We start from the raw sequence: 26,563 nt of genomic DNA on the forward strand, positions 1-26,563 counted from the left end.
TGTCCTGGAGGAGCTGGGATGGATGCCAGGAAGCTTTCCCCATTGTGCACAAGCATGTCTCTCAAGGATAGCTTCGGAGGGGGGCGTGCATAGGTGGGTCCTGCAGACGGTTCTGAGGTGCTTCTCTGCAGAGACCTTGGATCTGTTGTACTCTGCTCCCCACCACGTCGAGGATGGCAAAGGCACTTTCACTCAACTGTCAGCATCTAGGGTTTTAGTGGAATGGTCCATAGCAGAGCCTCCCCGGGCCCTGCCTAAGTGGCTCTCGGAGGCTGCCACCCAGTGCCGAAGTGACAGGAAAAAGAATAAGGAAGTGCGGGAGTTAACGTATTTCCGTAACGTCTGAGGGGAATGGCAAGTCCATTAACAGGGTCTGGGGCAGAGCGAGGCCCAGACAGGAAGTGGGCAAGTCACCTTCCTTTTCCCAGATTCAGTGGCAGGGATTTCCCGAGTTGGGGTGTCCCCTCGGCACAGGTCTCCTTGCCGTCACCCCATGGAGGCAGGACTGTACGATGGAAAGAGTTCTGACCCGCCAGGGGCCCCCAGTTCTCATCCCAGCTCCCTGTTGGCCTCCGTTCTGTGGCCTCCCTGAGCTTTGGTTTACCTGTCACCTTCTCTTGGAACCCATGGCAGTTTAAACCAACACTCCAGCCTGTTTGTCACTGTGTCCTCATCCTTCTCCCCAGCTAGCCTGGGAGCTTTCAGGGCCAAGACGAGTCCAATGCACTTATGTGACCCTCCCTCACCCCAGCATGGGCTGGCCAGACACATGGAAGGTCAGCACCCAGGATATGTATGTGGGTGAGTGACTGGGTGCACCCACAAGTCCTTCAGCCTCTAGGAGCACTGCTCACGGGCTTGTAGAATGGTGGACCAGCTAGGCGGCCCAGGACTCTAGAATCAGCCTGGACCCACCACTTAATAGCTTTGTAATCCAAGTCAAGTGGCTTCGCCTTGCTGAGCCTCAGTTCTTTGGCTATATAAAGTGGAGCAATTAAGAGCCCTTCCAGTGAGGAGTTGAGATGACATGAGCTGATGCAAGTGAAGGCCATCTGTACCGTGTGGCAGGTGTGGCTTCGTTATTATTACTGTAATCGTTCCCATTTCACTGATGAGAGAAGCGCAGTCAGTGGCAGAGTCAGGATTTGAACCCAGTTCTTTCCAAACCCTGTTTCTTTGTCTGCATGGATGGGGACGTGATACCATGAAGAGAGCAAGCCCTGGGCTGGAGTTAGGTGATGTGGCTCAGCTGCCAGCTTCATCTGTGTGGCCTTGGACAGATCACACCCCTGTCCTGCGCCTCTCTTCTTCCCCATGAACGAAGAGCATTGGAAGCAGTGATGATCTTTCAGGGCTGCCAACAAACAGGTGACTGCTGGGCAGGTATGGTTCTCCCCAAGCTTCTGGTGGGACCCCCAGCCTGGTCCAGCCCTATATTCTGCTCACCTCAGATGTCTGCCCGTATCCATCTCTCTGGCATGTCAGGAGGGTTGATTGGGCAGCACCTAGGATGAAAAGCCTCCAAGGTCTGTGAGGGAGATGGTCTAAATGGAGCTGGATGCAGAGGGTCATCCTGGCCAAGCAGGCTTCCAGATGCACCTATTTTGGGTTCTTCAAAAGCTTTCAGCAAGTAGAAGCCAGGGAAGGCCCCACTGGCAGTGTGAGGGCGGGTGGGAGGGAGGAGAGTTGTCCTGTGTGAGAACACTCGGTATTACCAGCTTTAAGACTCCCGCCCTCTCTCACCTTCCACCTCCGTCCTCTCCACCTGCCTGCCAGATCTGTGCAGCATCTGGGGAAGAGAAAAGCCAACATCCCAACAAAGGTCAGAATCTTAAAACAAGTTCTTTTTTTTTTTTGTCTGCCTCCTACATAGCCTTTTGCTCGAGTGGGTAACAAGTTGAAAAGACTAAAGGTCTGTTTTCTCTAAACCTGCCTGTCAGTCTCTTGTTGAGAATGCAGACTGGAAAGAGAAGAACACGTTTTTGTGGTTTAATAAAGCACAGGGCAGCAGATGCCATACCTCCTCGTGGAGGTGGGCAACACGTCTGTCATCATCTTTACACGAGCGAACATTTTCCCACTGCGGAGCCCCATTCCCAGCTCCTGAGAACAAGCCAAGTGTGCAGGGCCCTCCCTGCGCTGTTGCATCCAGTCTCAGGGACAGAACCCGGACGCAGATACAGTGACGGAGAGCTGTCAGGCTGAGTGGAGGCAGCAGAGGTACAGAGGATGGAGATTTGGGAGGATGTGGGTGACCCCTTGGCAAAGGTGGGCTTCTGGCTCCACGGAATAAAAGCTTTCTGGCTGTGATGTTCCCAGTAGTGCTGGGGGCCATGCTGGGAGGTACATAAGCAGAGCCTGGGCACCCTGACTGGGCCTGGGAGAGGAGCTTCATGCCCCGGGAAGGTGAACGCTGAGCTGTATCTTCGCCTGTGTCCAGACTGTGGTGGGCTTTTCTCTCTGGGTGACTGGCTGGCCTGGGCTAGGGTTCCTGTGTCCTCGGCACTCGAAACCCCAGCTCCAAGTCAGAGGAGAGACTTCAGAACCACTGCCCCCTCTAAGGGCTTACCAGCCTGCTCCCCACAGCTCCCCACAGCTCCCCCCAGGACAGAGAAGTTGCTGGGCTAGGGCCTCTAGCCCTAGCTAGAGGAGTAGCAGTAAGGGACCAGCCACACTCCCTTACTGCTACTCCTTGTCGTTTGTCTTGAAGCAGCGGCAGGGAGGCCAAGTTGTTCCCTGTCCACTCATTAGGGCCCAGGCAGCAGGGTCCTGCAGAGAGCTTCTGGGGGAGGTGCAGAGGTGAAGCACACACGCCAGCCCTGCCCCCTGGACCTCCGGGGGCCCAGGCAGCCGGAACGCAGGGCCAAGGGGCAGCTTGGAACGACAAGACTCGGGTTTGAGTGCTGGCCCTTAGCAAGGACGGCTTTGACCGAGGGCCCTGTCTGTGGCTGTCTGAGGGGCTTTACTTACTTTTTCTCTGACCACTCAGCGAGTCAGCTGCTCCTCATCTCCCCTGGCTGCCGGGGTGCACAGGTGTGAGGGACCTGCCCGAGCCACACCGCTGGCCCTGAGGATCACGATGTTACCAGGGAGGGCGGCGAAGGACTGGGAGGGAGGAGGCACTCCTTCCTGCCAAGAACTGAGGACCTGACAGAAGGCCTTTGCCCCCTCTTGGAGACTGGACCTCACCCTTGAACCCTCCTCCTCCGTTCTTTTCATTTTCCTTTTTTGGGGGGTTGGCTTCAAATTATCTTATTTTGTTTACATTGCACCCAAGTTTCACGGTACAAAAGACTTGCAGGTGCAAATATGTCCCGCCTTCATTAACTTCCCCTCCCTTTTTAATTTATGTGATTTCAATTTTCCTTCCCTGTACTGTTAATTAGGGGACCCTCTAATCAGTGCCATTATCACAGTGGTATTCATGTTTAGGAAAGCCGCTAAACAAATGCTTGCAAAATTGCTAAATGGCTAATTAATGTCTGTTAATTAAGAAAATTGCTCATGGTAACAAACCATGCCGTTGCTGGCAGCCGCTAGAAAGACACACACTTGTTGAAATTAGTAGCGTGGCAGGTAGGGGAACATCTGCTCCGCGGAGCTTTTGGGAAGTGAGCAGCCCCTCACTTGGCCGAGGAGCTCCAGGCCTGTCCTGGGCATGGCCCCCTCGCCTCTCTCTGCACACCTCTCTCTGTCTCCATGCCCGCCGGCCTGAGCCCACCCCTCCGCCCTCTCCCAGCTCTGGGCTTTGCTTCCTGAGCCAGCAGCAGGCTGCGCAGCCTGGCTTCGAGGGAGGAGGCTGAGGAAGAAAACCCTGCCTGGGTCTCTCAAAGAGCCCTTCTCCCTCTCTTTCTTAATGAAACCACACTCATCCCCCACGCGTGTTTTGAATTTTTCTCAATTTCCAAGGGCAGCAGCACAGCCCCCAGTGCAAAGAGTGAATTAGGGTGTGCCCTCATCAGCAGGACGGCCCCCCACTCCCAACGTCCTGAGTGGGCAGCAGGGCACTTCCCTGACTGGATTTTCATGCTTTTTGACTGTGACCCACAGTAGAAAATACATTTGACACAGTGACCCAGTACACACACACACGTATATTTATAAACAGAGATTAATGAAAAGTATCTGCCTTAAAACACACAAGGCTGTCCAATATTTTCTATTCTTTTTTTTAAATTTATGTATTTATTTATTTTTGTCTGTGTTGGGTCTTCGTTGCTGCACACGGGCTTTGTCTAGTTGCGGCGAGCGGGGGCTACTCTTTGTTGCGGTGCGTGGGGTGCTTCTCGTTGCGATGGCTTCTCTTGTTGCGGAGCACGGGCTCTAGGTGTGCGGGCTTCAGTAGTTGTGGCCCACGGGCTCAGTAGTTGTGGTTCGCTGGCTCTAGAGCGCAGGCTCAGTAGTTGCAGCACACAGGCTTAGTTGCTCCGCGGCATGTGGGATCTTTGCGGACCAGGGCTCGAACCTGTGTCCCCTGCATCGGCAGGCGGATTCTTAACCACTGCGCCACCAGGGAAGCCCTCTATTCTGATTTTTATCGTGTTCCGTGTTTTTAAAAACAATGACTGCAACCCACTGAATTGATTTCACCATCCACTAATGAGCTGCAGCCCACGGTTTGACCAACTCCGTGGTTTAAGGGAACTCATCTGCTCATCTCTTCTGTGGGGAGTCGAGGCCAGCATAGCCCAGGGCTTCAGGGGTCAGCTTGGGATGGGGGTTGCTGGAATGGAGAGCCCTGTCCCACTGCTCCCGCACACACCCGCTCAGGTCTGGCTGCAGGGGTCAGGGTCAGCCTTGGACCCATTGGGCTTCTCCTGTCTCTACCATCTACCGGTTATGTGGCCATGGCCAAATCTCCTCATCCCTTGAGACTCAGTTTCGTCATTGGTGGAAATAGGAATGCGAAACCCATGTCACGGGACCAGTTGCAAGTGAAGGCGTGTTAATGAGTGCGCTGAGTGGGCGCCCGGTGACCGTCTCCTCCTCTTGTCCCCCATGTGTTCAGTCTCTGGCACCACCTCGCTCCTCCTGTCTGTTCCCATTCATCCATCAGGGCCCCTCCCCTCGGTAGACTGGTCACCCGGTCCTGGCCCACGACCCAGGACCCGTCTCCATCTACCCAGCCCGGGAGCTCCCAGAGGGCAGGGCCTCCCGGTCCTTCCGCAGCCGCAGCCCCCCTCCCCGGGGGCGGCTCGTGGGTGCCCTGCAGGGTGGGTCAGTTTCTGTGCGTCCCTGCACTCCGCCCCCATCTCAATCAACGTATTTAACATGGCAAACTCCGCTGCAACGGCCCGCCCCCCCGTGTGCTTCCACAAAGGAGCTTGATTTTATTTGTCGTGCCTGTAAGTCCCCCGTGAATGTGTTTATCAGCTTCTCTCCCTCCTGCCCGCCGTTCACACCATTGAGCCGGCGACCCAAGCAGCAGCTTGCACCTCCCCGCCAACCAGAGCCCTCCGCCTGCACGCCCGCCCGCCCTTCGTTTTGGTTTAATTTTTGTTCTTTTAAGCTTCTCCTGCGCTTCTCCATGTGCTGTGATCTATAACCTGCCTCTACTGTCTGGCCTCACAGGGTCCTCCGGGGTCACAGCCCTCGCCGCACGCACAGCCTCCACCTCACAATCCCAGCAGCATGATGGGACCCCACAGTCAGGTAAACGCACTGTGGCTCGCCCGCCCGCCGGGGGGCGCGGGGCACCAGGAGGACAGAGCCAGCAGAGGAAAAACAAAAATCAAAATGTGCTCTAGCCATTGCCTTTGAGGAGATTTGACCAAGGAGATTTTTTTTCCCCCCCAAAATATATCTTTTTTTCCTAAAGATAGTCTTCATTCCTTGGACATCACATCCCGCTTGGATATGAAACCAAAAGAAAAGGAAAACTATTTCTGTGACCTTGTCAGCGGCCTTTGCGTTTTTGTCTTTTCCTCTCACTTTTGGTTTGGTTTTTGAGTTTGGTTAACCATTGTTTGTAACCAAAGCTGCATCCCTGGCCTTTTCTTTGTGCACTCTCGCTGCTGAGAAAGCTTTCTTGCCCATTCCCCTGCGCCCCACCCCCACCCCCCGCATTGAGTTAGGGCGCCCGCTGTACCCTCACTGTTTTCATTGTGTACCTCCTCCCCCGCGCTCCCCTTCCCCACCCCCATTGTCAGTGTTGTGAGTGCGTGTGAGCGCGCGTCCAGCTTTGTCTGCACGCTTGAAAATTTTCTGTACAAGTCCCTTTCCGATTCTTTCACTTGCCCTTACCAAGAGCAGAGGTCTCCTCCTTTGCCCTGCATTGCTGTAACCGTTCCTCCGCGTCCTGTGCCGGGTCCCAGTTGCTGCCCCGGCAGGCATCCAGAGTAGACCTCCGCCAACAGGTGCAGGGTGTATGCACCTATCACTCCCTCCACCCAAAGGAAGTTTTGCCCGGAGGGAAGAGGCCACCGGGAGGAAGAGAGTTTAAAAGATGACTAGTTGTAACAAAACTGGACTTTGTGGAGAGGAGCGCATTTCTGTCTGTCACCGCTGAGTGCAGGCTGTCATTGAACTAATGCCCTGTAATTGCAGCCTTTTATGTCACCGCGATACGCAGGCGGCCCCCGGCCTCCGATCAGAATGGGAAACCAGGTACTGTACCTTTTCATGTTCTCTCCCCTCACTCGGCCACCCGTGAACCCGGCTGGACTTGGACTCAGATCACAATCTGAGAGAAGGGCTGGGAGGTGGAGGGACAGTTTTAATGTGGGAGGCTTATAAACAGGTCCCCATGCAGCCCCTCTCAACATTTCACCTGCCTCTACCGGTGGGCTTTGGGCAGCCAGTTCTGGAGCAGCAGGCGGGGAATGCAGGGTTTCCACTATTCTAGAGAAGGTGGTAACGCCCCAGCCCCTCCCTTCCAGCCCCTTCTTGGAAAAGGGTCTTCCTTCTTAATGAAGTTAATTGACAACGTGCATTTTTTCCTGGAAGCTTTTGAGAATTGCCAAGGCTGGTAAATACAATCCTGCTATTAAGGGGAGAAATGGCCAGTAGGAACGCTTAGATCAGGAGCCTGGATGCAGCGAGGAGGACGTTTGTAAGTTTTTAAGCAACGTCTGCCTGCTTCCCAGACCCAACTCAGAATAAGAAAGGATTTGTTCATGTAATTAGAAAAGTGGTCTGCTTACGGGGAGGGGTTTTCAGCCTGGAGTTGTGGGCCTTATCCTGGCCGATTAGGGTTGGCAATTCGAGGTGGTCTGGAGAAATCGGTCCCCAGCTGCCCTACCTGATTCAGCCCATCCAGGGGCGGGAAGAGAGCTGCAGAGGTAAAGATGAATTATCTTATTTTTAGGGTAGACAGACTTAAAAGAAACTTTAAATAAAAAATCAGGGAAATTTATTTCCATGCCCATACATCTTTGTATACATAATTCTTAGAGTGACCTTGCAGAAACCCTTCAGAAAGTCTGACCAGCAGTGCCAGTACATCCAGCCCTTGTTGCCTTTGGAGCTGGGAGTTAGGTCACCAGCTAGATTGGCATGACCTGAATATGATCCCTTTCATTCTCAAGGCTCTGCAAGAAAACTCCTGAGTGAGACAATACAGGGACTATGGAGAGATGCTCATAACCAGGGGACTCCAATTTTAAAGTTAAATAGCCTACCAGTTTCCACTAATTTTTTTTCTCCCAAAATCTTTTCTTTCCCGTTTTCTCTGACATAAAGGGGAAAAATTCGGACAATAATTAAGAGACCCAGCTTTTTTGAGCAAAGAGGGACCCTAGGATATATCATAGATGAGGAAACAGAGGCTCAGGGTGGAGCAGTGACTTCCTTAAGCATCTCAGTGAGCTGGGCTCATGTCAGTCTGCAGCTCCCGGCCCAGTGCTGTTTCCTCTCCACCTCGCCAGGTTCAGTTAGCTTTCGTAGGTGTAAAAGTGCTGCCCCTTGCCTTTGATTCTAACAGGCCATCAAGTGGGCCTTCTCCGCCATCACATGCACGGACCCCAGCAGCAACTTTCCCTCCTGCCCACCCAGGGCTCTCCTTAGCCCAGACTGGCCTCTGCCCCAGGGACGGAACAGATGCTTCCTTATCATAATTGTGGCCCTTCCTCCAGCAATTAAGGGACACGAGAGGAGACGTTTGTTTCTATTTATCAATTAAGCATGAGCAAGTACCCAAGAGGGTACATGGAGAATAAATCCGTCATCTGTACCTCGCATTACAAATCAGTTGGGCCAGCCTCTCCACCACTCCCCCATTGGAAATCTATACCGATTTCCAGCTTCCTGTGGACTCAAGACATTTCTTTCCTCCAAGTGGGGATGTGTCCCTGTCCCAGGAACTGCCCCTGGGCATCTCTTGGAGAGTGCCTCAGTTGGGGCTGCTGGTTCCACAGAAGCCTCTATGCCACCCATTAGCTCAGCCTTCCCCAGGGCAGGAGGAGGAAGCAGAAGCAGCTCAGGCCCACGTGACCTCCTGGGTTAGGGCAATGAGAAGGGCACTTAGGGAGACTGGGAGCTCAGGGTCGTTGACCTGGCCCTAAAGCCTTGCAAGGCCGTCCTCCCTCTGCCTCCCTGGCTAGGGGTTTGGAGCCTTGTACAGAGAGCATTGTGGTGTTTCAACCCGGGGTAGATGGGTAGGCGGTGAGCAGTGGGGTTCAGCAGGGTTAAGGAGAGGAAGGCTAGAGTCTGGGGTTGTCAGGCAGCCCTGACATCACATCCCAGCGGAGCCCCTACCGCACCCAACCCATGGACTCAGGCACACAGCTGAATGACCCAGCAGATTCTGGTGGGATGTGTCCGTTCACTGGGCAGACACTTCCGCTGGCCTAGTTCCGGGAGCCTGTGGGACGGCCCCAGAGCATCCCTCTCCCCAGCAGGCCCCCAGGGTGTGTGCACGGCTTGTGCTTGCAGTCCCATGTGTGAGCGTCATTTCTCTCCTTTCTCGCGCCTGGGGGCTTCAGCCCTCGCAGTGCGGCCCCTTTTACCTTGCTTGTTGCACTCCTTCCTTCCCTGGTAGAGGAGGCCCAGACTGCCTCACTTCAGGGTCACTCCAGTGAAGGAAGTGACTCCTGGGTCCCTTCTGGGCCTCCGGGAAGCCCTGCTCTGCTCCTGAGTTCTGACACACAGCAGGGTTGGGGGAACCCAAGGAAGAGCCTCCGGCCAGAGCTGGTGGTCAACACTGGGCTACCTGGAGAGGAAGTGGTTGTCCAACCCCCTACGGCCGCTCCATCAGAGTTAGATGGGGGCTTACCAAGGCCTGGGGTGGGGGTCTCCCGGCACCTCAACATCCCAAGAGCCCCCAAACCAAACAGCCTCAGTGGCAGGTCTTCCTGTGTCCTCTCGGAGTCCTGAAACCAGGCTCGAGAAGTATCCCAAACCCCCAAGTGGGCAGACACAAACCAGCCAGGTGATTGAGAGCTTGGGAACTCGGGGGAGGAAGCAGAGCTGGGAGAAAGCAGGAGGTCGGAACAGCTGAAACCCGGGGCCACAGAGAGAGACTCTCCGCAGCCCCAGGCAGATGGAAGCGGCAGGTGCCGGATGCCACTGCTCAAGCAGCATGGCCCTCCCAGAAGCCTCCCCTCCCCAGACACGCGCACACCCCGTTCTGAAGCTAAACAGTGAGAAGCTGTCCCTTTGTTTCCCACCACCTCATTCCAGAACTGGTTTGGAGTTTCCTGTTGGGCCATCCGCTCCCCACTCGGCCATCATCCCCACAGCACAGTCGGGGCTGGGGGACCCGGGCGAAGCAGGGGGCGGGGGTGGAGGTCCCCGTCACAGGTGCCCAGCTTTCACAGAGGCTTTCCTCTCCAATTCGAGGGCCCGTGCTTAGTCCTAAGGCGTGGGGTTCTAAAAGCGAAGTTCCCTTTCCCTCCCCGTCCCCCAGCTCTGCTTTCCTCCTTTTTCATATTGCAGCTGAAATAACTTCAGTCTCAAATAAATCGCTTTGAAGGGGTTTTCGTAGCCGGTGTGCCAGGCGTTCACTCAGGAGACCGCTGGCCCCGTCCTCATCTTCTCTGTAGTAGTCACACCAGCACGCGCCACGGGCACCAGGCTTTGGGTGGCAGGTTGTCACTCAGCATCCTGCTCACCCTCTCCTAGAGGCCGGCTCCTCCACCCCTGGGGTCCAGAGTCCTGGGTGTTCTTCCTGGCTCTGCCGGCAGGTGACTGAGGGCTGACTGGGGGCCCTCAGGCCTCTGGACCTCAGCTCCCTCATCTAAATCCCAAAAGCCACCTCCTCCCCTGCCCCCTTGAAGAAGGACCTCCCACGGTGGCAGGATTTTAGCTAGTGGGTCTCACGGGTCCCCACAGTTGGGAGTTGGGGATAAAACGAGTTACATCTCCACTCTCCACGAGGCAAAGGAGAGACAGGGTTTGGCCTAAACTGCATCAGCTGGAGTTTGGGTGGTAAAAGGGAGGGAGGGAGCAGTGCTGCCTCTGAGGGGGGTGTGGCTGGTGGCCCGGCCAGAGTGTGCCTGGGCTCTGGCAGGTGCACAGACCTGCCGAGACGGCAGCGCTGGGCCGTGGTTCCTCTCCCGAAGACGAAGCACCCATGCTGACCCACCCGTGCTGCAGTTTTCCATAACACCAGCTGGAGCTGACTGCTGCTGCCCGGGGACCCCCCAGCCGGCGGGCAGCAGGAGCGGTCTCGGGGAGGCCATGGGTGGCCCTAAATGGTCAGGTGGGGAGCCTGGGCAGGCAGGTGCATTCCCCTCTGTCCCGAGCTCCGGGGAGCAGCCTCTCACCTTGGGTCTTACGTCTCTTTCAGCCTCCGGGAGGAGTTCCTGGGACACAGCCACTGCTGCCCAATTCCATGGATCCCACGCGACAACAAGGTAGACAAGGCAGGGTGGGCCACGGGTGGTGGGGGCACCAGGAGGGGCTTCCCCCCACCACTGTCTGCCTCCACCTCCTGCCACTCACGGCTTACCCGCTCTGTCACGCAGGGCACCCCAACATGGGAGGATCAATGCAGAGAATGAACCCTCCCCGAGGCATGGGGCCTATGGGGCCCGGCCCACAGGTAACTGACCGCCTGTCTGTCTGTCCATCTCCCGGCCATCTGTGTGCACCCGCCTTCTCTCCTCTTTCCAAGTCTGTTAGTCTTTCCACGTCTCGCAGCTTGGAGGGGTGAGGGGAGAGGGCGTGACCAGGGCCCCAGCGGCCCGTTCTGCCCACAGCTGGGCAGCCCACCTGGCAGAGTTGAGGGGACCCCCAGCGAGCTGGGGAAGAGGAGCATTTGGGAGCCTTCCATGGGAGGGATTTGAGGAATTTGGAAGGCAGGGGTCTATGTCCGCGAGCAGCGTTGTGGGTCCCCAAAGCTTCCTCCCACCTTTGGGAGGTAGGGTGGTCCTGAGCCGGCTCAACGGTCACAGTTTGTTGGGACCCAAGGCAGGATATTGCATTATTCTGCCTGCAGCTCACCAGTTGTCTGACTTTGGACGAATCACTTTCACCTCGGTGGCCCCAGCAGGCCTCAGCGTCCCCCCCAGTCCAGTGGGGGGTGAATCTGTAGCCGTGGTTCTTGGTGGTACCACCCAGCTGCGAGGAGCCAGGCCGGCCAGGGCCCCGGTGCTCCCTTCCACTCAGAGCTTTTGCCATTTTCATATACCAAGCTCCTGCCTAAGCTTTCTTTTGCCCAGAGGGGCTCCACTGCCAAAAAGGACAGTTTAGAAACCTCTAGAGGAAATTGTCTCAAGTGCCCTGCGCACCCCTTTATAGCAGCAACACAGTGGTCGCTCCTTGGGGTGCAGCTCCGTACCCACAGGTCCCGGGTCCCACAGCACCATCAGGCAGGGGTCTGGCAGGCCATCCCTGTCCCAGCACCTTCTCACAGTTGGCTCCCGCTCTTCTGAGTGTTTGAACGCGGCTCTGGGTCCTGCAGGCGCCGTGGCAGAGAGTTTGTGCTCTGCCCTCCTTGGGAATTCTCCGGTATCTGACTATCTAAAGCCAGAAGTCCGAGTAAGGAGAAGGGGCATTTCACAGTGAGAGCAGGAGGATTTTGTTCGAGGGTGTTCCTTCCCTTCGTTTCTGCCCTGCCTGGAGGCCTGCTTGTCTCTCCCACTCCTGCTTGTCAGTGTTGGGATGCTCTGGGCCCCTGCACAGGTTTCCGGTTCCCTGGGCGTGAGGTCATGCCCCCACTCACGCACACATGCCTCCCTTTTGGAGGAAGAGGCGTCTGCCACACCCCACGGCCCTCCACTCTGTCTGGAATTGTATTTACAGCACACCCAGCTGCCGCGGTCTTCTCGGCGATGGCTGCAACATCTGTGGCGTTGAAAGATTTTTAGGGAGGTCCTTGTCTTTCGTCGGCCCCTTAATCCTAAGAGGAAGCAAGCCCACACCAATTGCAGCTCCAGTTTTCTTTTCTTTCCTCAAATCCCCCAGAGCTTGTGTTTTCACCAGCTCCTTTTAAGCTCCCAGAGTGGCCCCTTCCTGCCGGGCGGCCGGCTTGAGCTGACCTCCGCAGGAACCCGTGGGAGGGGTGGCAGGGTCTGAAAGCCAAGCGTTCCCTCTCCTGAGTCAGAAACTCTCAGATTCCTCAGCCACACACTAGAGATCCTCTTGGTGTGGAAATCAGCAGTGGCCTTGGACTTCCAGGATGTCTGGGGGGTTGGGGGGGTGTCTAGGGGACACAAGAGGATGGAGTACCCCACTACCCACCCCTCTTGATTCTTGGAGACTGTGCATCTGTAAAATGGAAGGAGACCAGTACTTCCTTGTACGGTTGCTGAAAGGAGGAGGCTCAAGTTCCTGGCGTGATGCTTGGCCCAGGGTAGCCTCTTAGGAAGCAGTTCGTGTTTTCCAACTTGAGGCCTTAAAACCAGTGTTCAGGACTCGAGCTGCTTGGGTTTGGTGATTGCTTCGTGTTTTCTTTTATTTTTTCTGGCAAAGGCCATTAACAGCTTGTTAAGTCTGTAGTAATACTGAGGTTCCGGAAGCTGGGAATGGGTAATTACCAGACGGACCGAGGGCAGAGTGTCCCGAAGTCTAGGACTTCCTCCTGGCTTAGTGGGAGTTTCGTCGTGTCCATGTCCTTGAGCAGCAGTCTGGCACACTCTCATGGCACGTTTAAAGAGGGTGGTCCTGAAGGCCGAGGTCTTGCTGAGAAGGGCCCTCCTGGCCTCACCAAGCAGGGTACAGGGGTGGAGCTCTCGTAGGCTCGGAGGTTGGTGCCCAGAGGGGAGGGAGAGGCTAGCCCTGCAGTGAGGCCAGCTGACCCTTTCCACCCAGCCAACCTCAGGGGCTCTGAAAACATCTCTCCTTTTTTTTTTTTCTTTTTTTCTGGTTTTATTGAGATATAATTAAGGTACGGCACTGTGTAAGTTTAAGGTGTACAGCATGATGATTTGACTTACATACATCATGAAATGGTTACCACGATAAGTTTAGTGAACATCCATCATCTTATATTGATACAGAATTAGGAAATAGAAAAAAATGGTTTTTCCTCGTGATGAGAGCTCTTAGGACTTACTCGTAACAATTTTCACGTATAACGTAGAGCAGTGCTCATTCTGTTTATCGTGATGTATGTTGCATCCCTAGTACTTAATTATCTTGTAATTGGAAGTTCGTGCCTTTTGACTGTCTCCATCCAATCCTCCCCCCCCACCTCCTCAGCCCCACCTGCTGCCAATGGTAACCACAAATCTGATCTCTTTTTCTGTGAGTTCATTTGTTTTTGAAGTACAGTTGACCTACAACACTGTGTTAGTTCCTGTTACACAACATAGTGATTCAGTATTTCTGGACATTTCAAAATGATTGCCACAATAAGCCTAGTTACTATGATGGTGTCACCATACAACGATATTATATAGTTACTGACTCTGTTCCTCACACCATACATTTCACACCCATGACTCATTTTATTTTGCAACTGGATGTTTCTACCTCTTAATCTCCTTCACTTATTTGTTTCCTCCCCCCCGCCCTCCTCCCCTCTGGCAACCACCCATTTGTTCTCTGTAACTACTTCTTCTGTTTTGTTACGTTTGTTCATTTGCTTTGATTTTTAGATTCCGCATATGAATGAAGTCATACAGTATTTGTCTTTCCTTATCAGACTTATTTCACTTAGCATGATGCCCTCAAGGTCCATCCATGTTGTCACAAATGGCAAGATTTCAGTCTTTTTTGTGGCTGAATGATATTCCTGTGTGTGTGTGTGTGTGTGTGTGTGTGTGTGTGTGTGTACCACATTTCCTTTATCCAAGATGAATGGATAGGTTGCTTCTGTATCTTGGCTATTGTAAAAAATGATGCAGTGAACATAGGGGTGCATGTATCTTTTCTAATTAGTGTTTCTGTTTCCTTCCTTTCCCATATCACGTGTGCCCCTCTGGGTAGGGTGCAGTATTAAATTCCAGAGCCAAACCTCCCTTAGAGCAATCTGGATGTCCTCACCAGCCCCTCACTGGGGGCAGAAAGACCTGGCCTTGAGTGAGCCTGGGCCTGAGCAAGATTGGGGTATGAGATGGATTGCAGGTTCTGGGGTCAGCCAAGGAGTGGGCATCATAGAGCCTGGAAGTTTTAGACCCCCAAGCTGAGGGTAGGGAGAGGACAGGACCTACCCCCCAAGCCCTTTCTCTCTGTCCCCTGAGGGTGCTGCCCTGATCACTCAAGAGTGGACAGGAGACATATGAGCTTAGTGCTAGGAACACCGTCCTGGCCTCAGCTCAGCCTGTTTGGGCCTCCAGTCCCTCATCTGCAAAATGGGTGTCCAGGTGATGACCTCACAGGGCTCACCATGGGGCTGCGTGAAACAACAGCTGTGAGACAGACCGCAGCACAGGGCTCCGCAAAGCATTGCACGGATCCCATTCCCTCCTTAGAACCTGGGCCCAGGGAGGGAGCCCTGTCTCTGCCATGCCTGGACTGTTAAGAAAGGTGACCAAGCCCCTTCAGGCAGTCTTTAGTAAGCACCACTGCATGCACGGGGCCGTGCTGAGACTGGACACAGAGGTGGGAAACTTTCAGCCTGTTATTCCAAGTGGAGAATAACATTGCTAATAGTGGGACCACTGTAGAACTTTCTGAACAAAGAATAGGTACAGTGTGGTCTTGGGGTTACTTTATAGGTTTCAAAACCGAATGGAGTAACATCATACTTTCTGAGGTTGTGTATCATTTTGGCCTAAATGTCACAAAGGAACCAGCAAACTAGGCATCACCCTGCCCTTTGCCCTCAGTTCCTCAGGCAGATCCTATTCTGGTTTTGTGAAGCAGCCAGTGGCGAAAAGGAGGTAGTATTTCCACTTAATTGTATTCTCCCTTTAACGAATTATGCCTGTGCCTGTGTCAGGTGGGAACTTCTGGCTCAGTGTTTCAAAAGTGAATGCTGTTGGTGTGAGGCTGAAGCCGGCAGGGCTCTGAGGGCTCCCGCGGAAGCCACTTGCAGCGCGTCTGGGATTCCGGTTGGGGTGGGGTCAGCACAGCCTAGAATCAGATCGCCAGCCTGGCTTGTCTGCATTTGAGAACGTTCAGGCGAAGGATAATCCACCATCCCTAGAGACAGGCCTGTGCCACCAGGAGAAGCTGCATCTCCCCCCTGAGCCAGGACAGTCCGAGCTCAGTGCCTCTGAGCAGAGACCCCGGAAGGAGACGGAAGGATCGTAAGCCAGGCCAGGGCACCCTGGGCTGGGGAGGAGAGAGAGGAGCCACTCAAGGCACTTCCCCGGTGGCTCCTCGGAGACCTCCCAGTGGGGCTGGCCAGGCTGCTACGTGATTAGAGGTGGTGGAGGGCCGGCCCAAAGCCCAGGAAACTGCCCAGCAACCTGGAGACCCCTTTGACAGGTCTGTCCTAAAGACTATTCTTTGGGGCCCCAGGCAACATCAAAAAAGAGCCCCTGTGCCGAGGAGTTGCAGGAAGCAGAAGCAGGCCCCAGCCCCTGCCAGCTGCAGGGTGCCTTTCTGCATCACTGTGGACCTTGCCCAAGAGCGCAGAGCTGAGACCAAGAGGGTGGGGCCTGACCCTTTATAGTTCCTGACCATGGATCAGCCCCCCTGCCCAGGGTCTGGGGCGCCCTCGTCGGGACAAGGTGTGGGTGTGGGGAGGTAGACAGACACACTCACGCACACGCCCCTGTGGACGTGGCCGGCTCCTTGGCTGCACCAGGGACTCCTCCCGGGTCTCCAGCTGCCCCGTCCCTGCAGAGTAGTGCTGAGGACAGGAAGAGGGTGTCTGGCTACAGCCACACCTCAGAACCCAGTGCTGCGGGCAGGTGGGCACTGGGAGAAGAGAGAACCATTTCTACCGAGTCCGTGAGGCTGTGCTTCTAAGCCCTCCCATCCTCTGTGGAAAGGCCAGGGTCTCTGATTTGAAAACTCGCCTCCAGAACCTGACGTTCAGCCTTACTTTCCCCCTGAGTTACTGTGTGGCCTTGGGTGAGTCTTGGGCTTCTCTGGGCCTCCAGCTTGTCATCTGTGAAGTGGGGGCGTGTAAGTGGCCATCGGGGTCTGGGCCTCTGCAAGAGGGAGGACCTGGCAGGCCTGCTCCCTCCTGGGCAGCGGCCGTGCTGGCTTTCAGGAGGCTCCTGAGGGGGTCAGGTTAGGGCAGCAGGTGGTGCCCCCGGAGCCTCCCCTGAGGGGCTGCATGTCCAGATGTCTTTCAGGAGTGAGCACCCTGCTTCATCTCCTCCTCGCCACACTCTGCTGCCACGTCCTGGGCTCCCGCCGGCCCCCAGGCCAGCCTTCCACTCCATCCCCACAGTGCCGGCTGCTCTCCTGGGTGTGAGAGAGAGCAGGAAGCAGCTGCAGCCCCTGGAGGAGATCTCACTCTCTCTCTGGAAGACCTTTCTGATTGGCCAGGCTGCACGCAGTGGAAGAGTGGGCTGCCTGGGGAGGTGGTGAGCTTCCTGTTCTGGAGCAGCGGAAGCGAGGCTGAGATTTGTACAGGGGATTTAGTAACTGCACGTGGGCTTAGAAAGGGCCCTTTAAGACCTCATGCTTAAGGCAGCATTAAAGGCTTTGGCGTTTGCTCTGCTAACATCCCAAATCAGTATACACCTCTGAGGGCAGAGGGAGCACTTCAGAGCCATCATTTCATTTGATCCTCACACGGCCCTGTAAGGGTGGGGGCTCTTTGTCCCCATCTTATGGACGAGGCAGCACAGTGGAGGGGTTGCAGCTCTGAAGCCATGATCATAGCTGCACGAGGGGCCATCACTCTGCTTCTGCGCCTCAGTGTCTTAATCTTTAAAGTGGGGATAGTAGTGAGGTGGTGGTGGTTAAATGTAGGTGATGCTAAGCCCATAGCACAGCCTGGCACGGAGGAAGCATTGTTATTTTTGTGGTTTGCCCAGAGTCAGGTTGTGCTGGGGCAGGCTCTCCGCGTTCTGACCTCAAATCGGTGGCTCTGCTCACCACGCGTGGCATTGTCCGTAGGGAGGGACTGGCCCCTTTGTTCACTGATCTTGCGGCATATTTGCTCCAGGGCAGGTGAGTGTCTTCCGGCCCAGGGACTCAGCCCTGAGCAGGCACGGGGGATGCTGGCGGCCAGAGGAGCCCTCCGCGGCCACCCTCCCCTCCCTCCCCCTACTGCAGGCCTTGCTGTCTGCCAGCCAGCCTGGCGCTGCTGCAGTCATTGTGCACACCCTGTCTGGACACTCTCACTCCAAACCCCTCTCTGGGTGACCATGCCAAGGAGGTGGTCCCGAGATGGTCCCCGGCTGGAGAACCTGCCACCAGCCTGATGGCGGCTCTGTTTGTCAGCTCTGGCCCTTGAGCCTCCTGTTGTGTCCCCACTCCCACCCTCCTCCCCACCTCCCAGATGTGTGGTGTAGAGAGCAGACCCTGAGGCTCGCAGATCCAGGATTAAACCCCAGCAGAGACATTAGCTGACTGTGAACTTGGGCACATCTTTCTCCCCGCAGACCCTCAGTCTCCTCTTTTATAAAATGAGAATAATACCAGCTTCATGGCATTGTTACAAGGTCCAAACCAGAGACTGTATGTGTTATGTGCTCAGTAAAAAATGGCCAATGCTGGCTGTTCCTTTGCCATCAAAATTCCACCAGCCTGCTACTTTCTCCTACAAAGGCAGAGCTCAAGCTACAACCAGCCTCATGTTACTTTCCATTCATTCACTTCTTCACTCCGTTGATGATTCAGCGCCCAGTCTGTGCCAGCTGATGTGTGCAGTGACGGGGGATATGAAGATCAGTAGGATAGAGTTCCCGCCTTCCAAAGGGGTTCAGAGTCCAGTGGGAGAGATGGACATGTGGCCACGATCATAAGCCAGAGTGCTGCAGGCCATTGGGGGAGGACATTACAAGGCACTCTGGGAGTGACTAGGATGGAGCAGTTAACCCCATGGGATGGAGCAGGGAAGGCCTCACAGAGGAGGTGCTGTTTGAGCTGGGTATTGGAGGATGTGTAGGAGCCTGCCAAGTGGAGAAGGGAGGCAAGATATTTATTCCTGTGAAGAAAATAGCTCTGGAAGAGGCGAGTCGGGGAGCAGTGGTGAAGGAGATGAGCCAGGTGAAAGGCCTGGGTGCCTGGTTCAGTGGCTCTGACCCATCCCACTGCCGTGGGGGGTTGTGCCGAGCTGAGTTGGGACTCCTGCAAGTTTCCAAGTTTTGTGTAGACTGTTCTCTTAAATGGAACAGTGATTCCCTTGAGCAGGGAGACAGAGTTTTCCCTCCTGCTCCTCCAGTACTGTGCCTGTTGAGGGCCGCACATGCTGACACCTGCATCGGGTGACGATATGGAGGGACAGCCCAGACCCGGGGCGGGGTGGGGTCTGCAGATGCCCGGCCGCGGGACAGGCCTTTTGGGAGTGTGCCTCCCCTCCCACGTGCAGACTCAGCCCTGCCCCCAGCCTGCTGGCTGTTTCTTCTCCCTAGATTTCTAAGGTGGGTGGTGGTCACCAGCTGGTCCTATTACTGAGTCTCTTCCCCTTTCCTGCCTGAATCCTGAGGGCAGGTGCCAACCAGCATCATGAGCTGCTTCCTGGATGCCTGTGTGCTTTCGGGAGACCCATCCTGAAGCCCTTGAAGTTGCATCTAAAGCTGGGACTGTTCCTTTGTGCTGGCTTGTCATTGTGGTTCCGTCAGTTGGTTCCCACCCAGCATTTTTTTTTTTTTTTTTTTGCGGTACGTGGGCCTCTCACTACTGTGGCCTCTCCCATTACGGAGCACAGGTTCCAGACGCGCAGGCTCAGCGGCCATGCCTCACAGGCCCAGCCGCTCCACGGCATGTGGGATCTTCCTGGACCGGGGCACGAACCCGTGTCCCCTGCAGCAGCAGGCAGACTCTCAACCACTGCGCCTCCAGGAAGCCCCCACCCAGCATTTTTTTAATGAATGTATTACTTTCTCATCAGATCCTTTTCACAGACTAACTCTCTCGCTTATGTTCTGTTTGTTTTTCCCCCTCCTTCCCTCTCCGGTTCCCCTTCTCCTTCTCATAGACTGACGCTTGGTTATCGTTGCAGAATTACGGCAGCGGCATGAGACCACCACCCAACTCCCTTGGCCCCGCCATGCCCGGGATTAACATGTAAGGCCAACCACCCTGCTGGCGGCTCAGAGCCCATGGCTTTCCCCGCCCTTTGCTCCCCCTGAGAGACTTGTGATGGGAGTAATTACTGGCACCTCTCTGGACCTCAGTCTCTCATCAGTAAAGTGAGGATGTTGAGCATACCGGTGATGAGACCTCATACACCCCCCTATAGTGCTTGTCTGTGCCAGGCAGTCTTCCAAGCTTGCTACATGGATCAGTTCACCTAATCTTCATGATAACCCTGTGAGGTGCTTACTATTATCCCCTGTTGACAGATGGGGTAACTGAGGGCACAGAGAGGTGGGGTAACTGGGGGCACAGAGAGGTGGGGTAACTTGCCCAGGCTCACACAGCTCTAAGTGGCAGGGTCAAGATTTGAAGCCCTGTACGGTTGATCACTCTTTCAGGGACTTCAGTGGTGTAGCCCCTTTGTGGTAGTTGATCCCTTTGAGAATCTCTGTATTCCCTTTCTAGGAAAATGCATGTGCAGAGGAAATATTATTTTCACAAATTTTGCACATAATTTATAGGAATCTATAGATTTCTGCCCACGGAACTACACATTATTACCCCAGAACAGCTCTAGGAGTGTATGAAGGCTTCCTGTTAGTGATTTCAGCCCTCTTGTTCTGACCCTGCTGGCACTACCCCCTTGGTTGCTTATAGCATCATTTTTCATTGTCTCCATCTCTCTCTCTCTCTCTCAGGGGCCCGGGAGCTGGCAGACCCTGGCCCAATCCTAACAGTGCTAACTCAGTGAGTACCCAGGTTGGCGGGGGGAGGCGCTGTCTGCTAGGGACTGCGTTCTAGGGAGCAGGGTGGTTCCTGTCCCCAGGTTGGAGGTGTCATGGGGAGTGGGATGCAGCAGGATTCCACCTGATGCCTTCAAGGAGAAGCCCACCTGTAAGGTGAAGCGTGGGAGTATCATGCTGGGGCCCTCAGGGGCTCTCCCCGCTGCTCTGCAGAAGCTGAGGTGTGAGCTGCGAGCCGGGCTCAGAGCCCTGTCCTGCCAACCTCCTCTTCCTTGGCAGGGCTGGCTTCCAGTGCTCAGAGGAAGGAGCTGGGAAGGGGCTTAGCACAGACAGTGCCGGGCAGGAGGCCGCGGGTGGGGGAAGCGCTCACTTTGCTGACCTAGAACTGGAGGGTCTCCCGCGCCTATGGCCCCCCAAGGCTCCCTGCCAAGGCTCTCAGGATCGGTTCAGCATAGGGACTGGACTTGGCTCACATCCCTGGCCCCCTAGAGACACTAACCAGGTGGCTCAGTGTGTTTCCCATCAGGAGTGGGGTTGTGTCCCCCAAAGGATTTGGAAGGTAGAGCACTCATTGCCTGTCAGAGGAGGTGTCTGAGGTGTCATCCCCCTCTTGTTTCTAGATTCCATATTCCTCCTCATCACCCGGCACCTACGTGGTAAGTGTGTGCAGGTTTGGGGCATTGCGTGTCTAACCTCGTGACTGTATGTACAAGAGTACGTGGGGTGGGGGGGCCCTGTCTCTTTCCTCTCACAATATATTCTGAGCACAGGTTCCAAACTGTGCTAGTACTTGCTGTCAATATACAGGTATCTGTACTTTCTGGTGGCCCAGAAGTCCCCAAACAAGACCCAGAGTTGGGACCCCCATTCGGGGGACTGACCAGTAGGCCAGTCAGCTTCCACTACAGGCCTCTGGTTTCACCGGTCCCCATGTGTATGAGCACACACGCACGCCCACAGCTGCCTCTTGGTTTAAAGAAAGGAAAGGGGGAACCCAGTTGCCCCAAGCCTTAAACACCCGGGCCCTGGGTGAGCGCTGGCTGCTGACTTGGCTGGAGCTCAGTGGCCTCTCCCCACGTGTGTCATCACCATGGGCTTTTTACCGTGGGTTTCTGATGTCAGTTTTTATCTCATCTCCAGGGACCCCCTGGTGGTGGCGGCCCCCCAGGAACACCCATCATGCCTAGTCCTGCAGGTAAGAAGGCTGGGGGAGGGGTGCCGCTGAGGCAGTAGGGAGTCCTGGAGGGGCCTGGGTGCAGAGCCAGGGCTTGCAAGCCGCTCTTCCTGAGCAGTGCGCCCCCCACCCGGCATCTTGGCATCAGGGATTTAGTGGGCAGGAGGCCCCGGTGCCACCAACCTGCCATGTGGCCTCAGCCGGGTCACTCCTCATCTCCAGTGAAAGGACAGGGCAGAGCAAGGAGATCCGGAAACAAGGGGTCTCACTGCTTTCAGCTCCCGCTGGCCAGAGAGAATCCTGTCCTGGTTGTCATTTCTCTAGATGACTGAGAAGGGGCTTTTGGGTTCTGGCATCCTGGGACCAGGACTCTACAGCGTGATGCCTCTTGAGTGTCTAGAGCTATTGGCTTCTGGTCCTCTGTATCAAAGATCCCTTTTCCCTTTTCTTTAATCAGAAGAGGGCATGTGTGCACACCCACACCACACACACACACACACACACACACACACAGCATCACAACTGTGTTTTTTCCCAGCTAAGAGTAGCGTACCGTCAACTAGAAGGAATTCAACATACTATCTTTACCCACCCCCAAAATAAAAAGTGAGAGGTAGTTGGATCTCTGCCCGAGAAATACTGGTGCCTGCTCCTGATATAAACATGTTAGCTGATTTCCTAAGGAGACTTTGCTGGCTAATTGGGGACACGGAGGAGTCCCTCTCTCCCATCCCCTCAGCTCCCTGTAGCAGGGCAGCTGCTCAGTGGCAGGGGTGGCTCTGGCGGCGACCGTGATATTCCCGCTCCTGTTCCCTCTTTCTGCTGCTGCATTTTTATGAGCTGCATGACCTACATTCAGACTGGGTCACATTAAACCACTCCATATGTTACTGCGTTGCCAGCACCATCCCTGCCTCTCTCTCCTGCCCCATCAGCTTGGCAGGGCGGCCCCATCAGCTTGTGGTGTTTCTCTTTCCCCGTTTGACTAACACTGCCGGGCGGGGTTGGGGGGAGAGCACAGGTGGTGGTCTGGCCGCCCCTGCATTGCCAGGCAGTGTCTGGGGACCAGATTTGGTTTGAGATGGGGGAGACGGCTTTGCCACGTCCACGTTGCTATCCAGGCACCCTGAAATCCTTCCTTTCAGGGTCGAGTGGTTTTCACAGTTGAATTTTCTGCGATTAAAAACTTTGTGAATCTTCATTAAATACAAATTAGCCAGAAAATGGTGGTACTTAGAGGAAATTTTAGGTGATAAAATACAAAAGAATGAGTTCAAGTGCCATGAGTTTGTTTTAATTAAGAAGTGAATTAATCACCCCGACTTGCGGGTTTCCACTGTTCTACAGATTCAACAAATTCCAGTGACAACATCTACACAATGATTAACCCGGTGCCGCCTGGAGGCAGCCGGTCCAACGTAAGTCAGCTTCTAATAATTTACACATCAGGTACTGCGACAGATCCGACTGACCTCGTCAGCTGAGCGGAAACAGGCTTAGCTGATGGCAGCCATTTGTTACCAAAGATGGATAAAATAAACCATCAGAAAAGTGATTGACTCTTGGGCAGCTTGGTTCCCATTTCATAGCTGGCAGCGGGTGGGAGAGAAGCGGGTGGGCTGATGCGCACACCTCTGGTCAGAGCGGGGCACCCAGCCTCACGGTGGGGCCCCCTGCTGGCCCGAGCCGGCTGTGGACGGGGAAGAGCAGCAGGCTGCAGGTGGGCCTGGGCCGGCCCCTGCTCGGCCGGCTGACTGTGCACCTGGGCGATGTCTCAGGTCCGTATCCTTGGCCGTGGAGCTTTGGGGGGAGGCCCCCGGGGGCCTGCCTGCTGTGTGCCTCTGGGAGCCCTCAGACCCCCCATCTTGTAACCTCTCTGCCTCTGCTCGGGCCCTTCCCTCATCTAGAAGCCACTTGCTCCCTTCTTGGCCTCTCGGAAGTCCCAACCTGTAATGATGTTGTCGCTCAAATTCCACTTGTTCTGATTCCTGCTCACCTACTCCCTCTCGTGTTCCCGCGCCCATGTCAGGACTGGACTGTGCAGTGGCGGCCTGTCTCCCTCTCCCGGCTGGGAGCTCCCTAAGGACAGGGCTGGTCTGACCCACAGACAACCCCTCCTTGCCAGGTGGGGGAGGCGAGTCCCACTGGCCTTGCCCTCCGGGAGCTCAGGGTCTGGAAAGGAGGCTGTCATGTGACCACATCAGTAGTTTGTGGGCTGCAGAGCCAGAGGGTGGGCTTGTGGCCCCAGGGTTGGCTCGGGCCCTTAGGGATGCACAGTTTGGTTTTGCCAGTTCGGTTCCTGATGTGCCTCCTGAATCACCCCACGTGTTAAATCCTGATTATGGGCTGCCCTGTGCTGGCTGCTGCGCGTGTTTCATCCTCCAGCAGCCTCTGGGTGAGGGTCATTGCCCTGCCTCCTGGGGGTGCCGAGAGGGACCTTCCCCGGGGTCCTGGGACCGAGAAGTGTGGGAACCTCGCTCCTCAACTGCTGCTCCACCACCATCTCTCCCCCTCTCCTGGGCAGCCAGCATCTCCCATAGCCCCTGCCTCTCCCTAGGGTGGCCAGCCATTTGGATTTTAGCGCGGAAAGCCCTGTGTCTTGGGAGATGACTTCCCAGGACACAAAAATGCTGGGTTTTGGTAATGGATGCAGGTTGGGCAGAAAAGTGTAAGACCCATATAGTGGTCCCAAAGACAGGACTGAGCACATGAAAGTGGCATAGACTCCCCACTTCCCATGGTTGCCGTCACCATATCTTCCTGAGCACGGATGCCAGCAGTCGTGGTCTGTGGCTCTCAATGATGGACCATCCGTGTTGCATCATTCCGAGGGGTACGACTCGAGCGCGCTGCATCCGGGCCCTGGCGGAGTCCACCTTTGACTCTGCTTGCGGCTTAACTGTTTGTGTCAAGATAGTGCAGTTTTCATTTTTCACATTGTGAGTATCACGATCATGTTTTCTAAGAGCTCAGATAATGAAAATGAGAACGATGAGACCACCAGCACCAGCGTGACCCCGACACCTCCAAAAAAAAGGGGGGGGGCTGAATGAATTTTAATGACAGGTGTGAGGACACATACAACTGGGTCAGGGAGGCAAATAACCAAACCAGAACATACCGGCAAGTGTGCCGAAAAGATGAGAAGGGATGTGGGTGGAAAAAGGGCGGGAGAGCGCATTGTAGACAGAACTGCACAGTTCAGGACGAGATAGGCACATCCTTTTAAATCAATCAAAAGTTTTGTGCATCCTCCAAAGAGACCAGTGCTCAGTGCAAAACAGCGGCTGCCACGTTGGCCGGGGCATGAACACCGTTGGCCCTTGAATGAACACCGTCGCCATGTTGGTCCATGAACTGAGATGGCTCCACGAACAGAGAAGGTTACACTTCCTGACTCAGAGGCTGCAACTAAGTCCTGTGGGTGAACAGAAGGGGGAATTTTGATGACAAGTGTGTTGGTCCTTTACAGTGTGCAGCTGATTCTATTGCATCTTCGAGAAAATCAGGGAGCTTCCTTCATCATATCACATGGTTCATCACACCGTGGCACCAGAAGTCTCCCCAGCTTTTAGGTACTTTGACCTGAAAACTGGAGCTTCAAATCATAATCTTGATTTCTACAAAGAAGATGTTAATGAAACTGCAGAAAACAAATAAAAGATTGTTATTCTCCTTGTCCAAATGCAAACCAGACTTCGCTCGTTTATCTGCATATTTGGCAGACAGTGCAGTTAATTTGGCAAGTTTCATTTAGTCTATAAACTTCTTACCTGCTAAATGCCCCACACACCTGGTCCCCGACACTGCTGTCAAGGGGGGAGATTTGCTTACCTTTGATAATCCAGCTTTCATAATGAAACGTTTAATTGTCAATTTGCTCAAAACGTGCAGAAGCACTCAGTGAGGTTTTTGAGTTTATAGAAATGGAGAGAGCCTTGGACACACGCCCACAGATGGCTGTTGCTGGCCACAGAGAAGATGTTAAAATGTCAGCCTGCTGTGATGCTCTTCTCTGATTTGGAAATACGATGAGATGAGAATGCAGAAAGGAATGACAGTAAAATAGAAATGTAGTTGCTGCTTCTCCAGAACCGTTTGATGATCTTTAAAGAGGCCATGAGGAACCTAGATGAGGCTGAGTGGCCGGCACTTGAGCTGTTCAGATTCGTAGGGGGTTGTGATAGAGCCTCGTACAGCCAAAGTAATGGCTTACCTTTGGCAGTGAGGCTGCTTGAGGACTCAGAGTGTCACCGGTAAGGGCAGCCAAGTTAGAACTTTCCCAGTTTCTTTATTAAAACTGTAACTTATTTAGAATCCAACTTAGATCTCACAAGTTCAGATTACCTTTGTGCTTTAAAACCAGTTTCCCTAAGAGAGGTTGAATCGATAGTGATATCCAGTGTGCTCAGAATGTTTAGAAATGATGGCCATCGTAGGCAGGCATAGCCCATCTGATGAGCTCCTAGACGAAAAGGGCCTGACTGACAAGCAGCTGATCTTCCAAAACCCGCTTGTAGATACTAAGTGGTTGGACATCTTTGGAGAGCTGGAAGCGATTCCTACAGATCCAAAAACCTGAGCACGTAAGCAAAATCCTAAGCACTCCATGTGCAGACGTGGTTTTTTTGTTTTGTTTTTTTGGCTGCTTTGGGTCTTTGCTGCTGCGCGCGGGCTTTCTCTAGTTGGAGCAAGCGGGGGCTACTCTTCGTTGTGGTGCGCGGGCTTCTCCTTGCGGTGGCTCCTCTTGTTGCGCAGCATGGGCTCTAGGCGCACGGGCTTCAGTAGTTGTGGCTCGCGGGCTCTAGAGCGCAGGCTTGGTAGTTGTGGCGCACGGGCTTAGTTGCTCCGCGGCATGTGGGATCTTCCCGGGCGAGGGATTGAACCCGTGTCCCCTGCACTGGCAGGCGGATTCGTAACCACTGTGCCACCCGGGAAGTCCGTGCAGACGTGTTTGTGGAGAGGATAGTCTGGTGTTACCACGTTGGACTGACACCAGGGCTTGATAAGAGCAGAGCGGCACGTCGGTACATTTTCCATTTGACTCTGTATTCAGTTTTGCCACTACACGAAAGGAAAGAAGGATGCCCAAGAACCTGCAGGCAATTCAGGGAAGTATTAGTGGAAAAGCAAGCACCATTTGCCCTGTTGGACCCCTGAAAGCAAGACGGGT

General features: G+C 54.6%; 1 protein-coding gene across 11 annotated transcripts in view; it reads left to right on the forward strand.

The window, feature by feature from the left end:
- Positions 1–26,563, forward strand: part of SSBP3 (single stranded DNA binding protein 3) — a 164,692-nt gene that overhangs the window by 131,032 nt on the left and 7,097 nt on the right. For 2 of the 11 annotated variants that reach the window (XM_027108434.1, XM_027108432.1), the window contains 9 exons: positions 5,572–5,652; positions 6,547–6,606; positions 10,727–10,793; positions 10,905–10,981; positions 19,397–19,461; positions 20,172–20,220; positions 20,837–20,872; positions 21,357–21,411; positions 22,738–22,808. In XM_027108434.1, the coding sequence (XP_026964235.1) occupies positions 5,572–5,652; positions 6,547–6,606; positions 10,727–10,793; positions 10,905–10,981; positions 19,397–19,461; positions 20,172–20,220; positions 20,837–20,872; positions 21,357–21,411; positions 22,738–22,808 (561 nt within the window). Of the gene's footprint in view, positions 1–5,571; positions 5,653–6,546; positions 6,607–10,726; positions 10,794–10,904; positions 10,982–19,372; positions 19,462–20,171; positions 20,221–20,836; positions 20,873–21,356; positions 21,412–22,737; positions 22,809–24,862; positions 25,793–26,563 lie in introns of those variants that run through there. The other 9 variants (XM_027108431.1, XM_027108433.1, XM_027108441.1 and 6 more) reach the window with 6 other exon arrangements.

The sequence above is a fragment of the Aethalodelphis obliquidens genome, unplaced genomic scaffold (assembly GCF_003676395.1).
Source record: "Aethalodelphis obliquidens isolate GAN/ISIS:26980383/991018 unplaced genomic scaffold, ASM367639v1 scaffold9, whole genome shotgun sequence".
NCBI classification, from domain to species: Eukaryota; Metazoa; Chordata; class Mammalia; order Artiodactyla; family Delphinidae; genus Aethalodelphis; species Aethalodelphis obliquidens.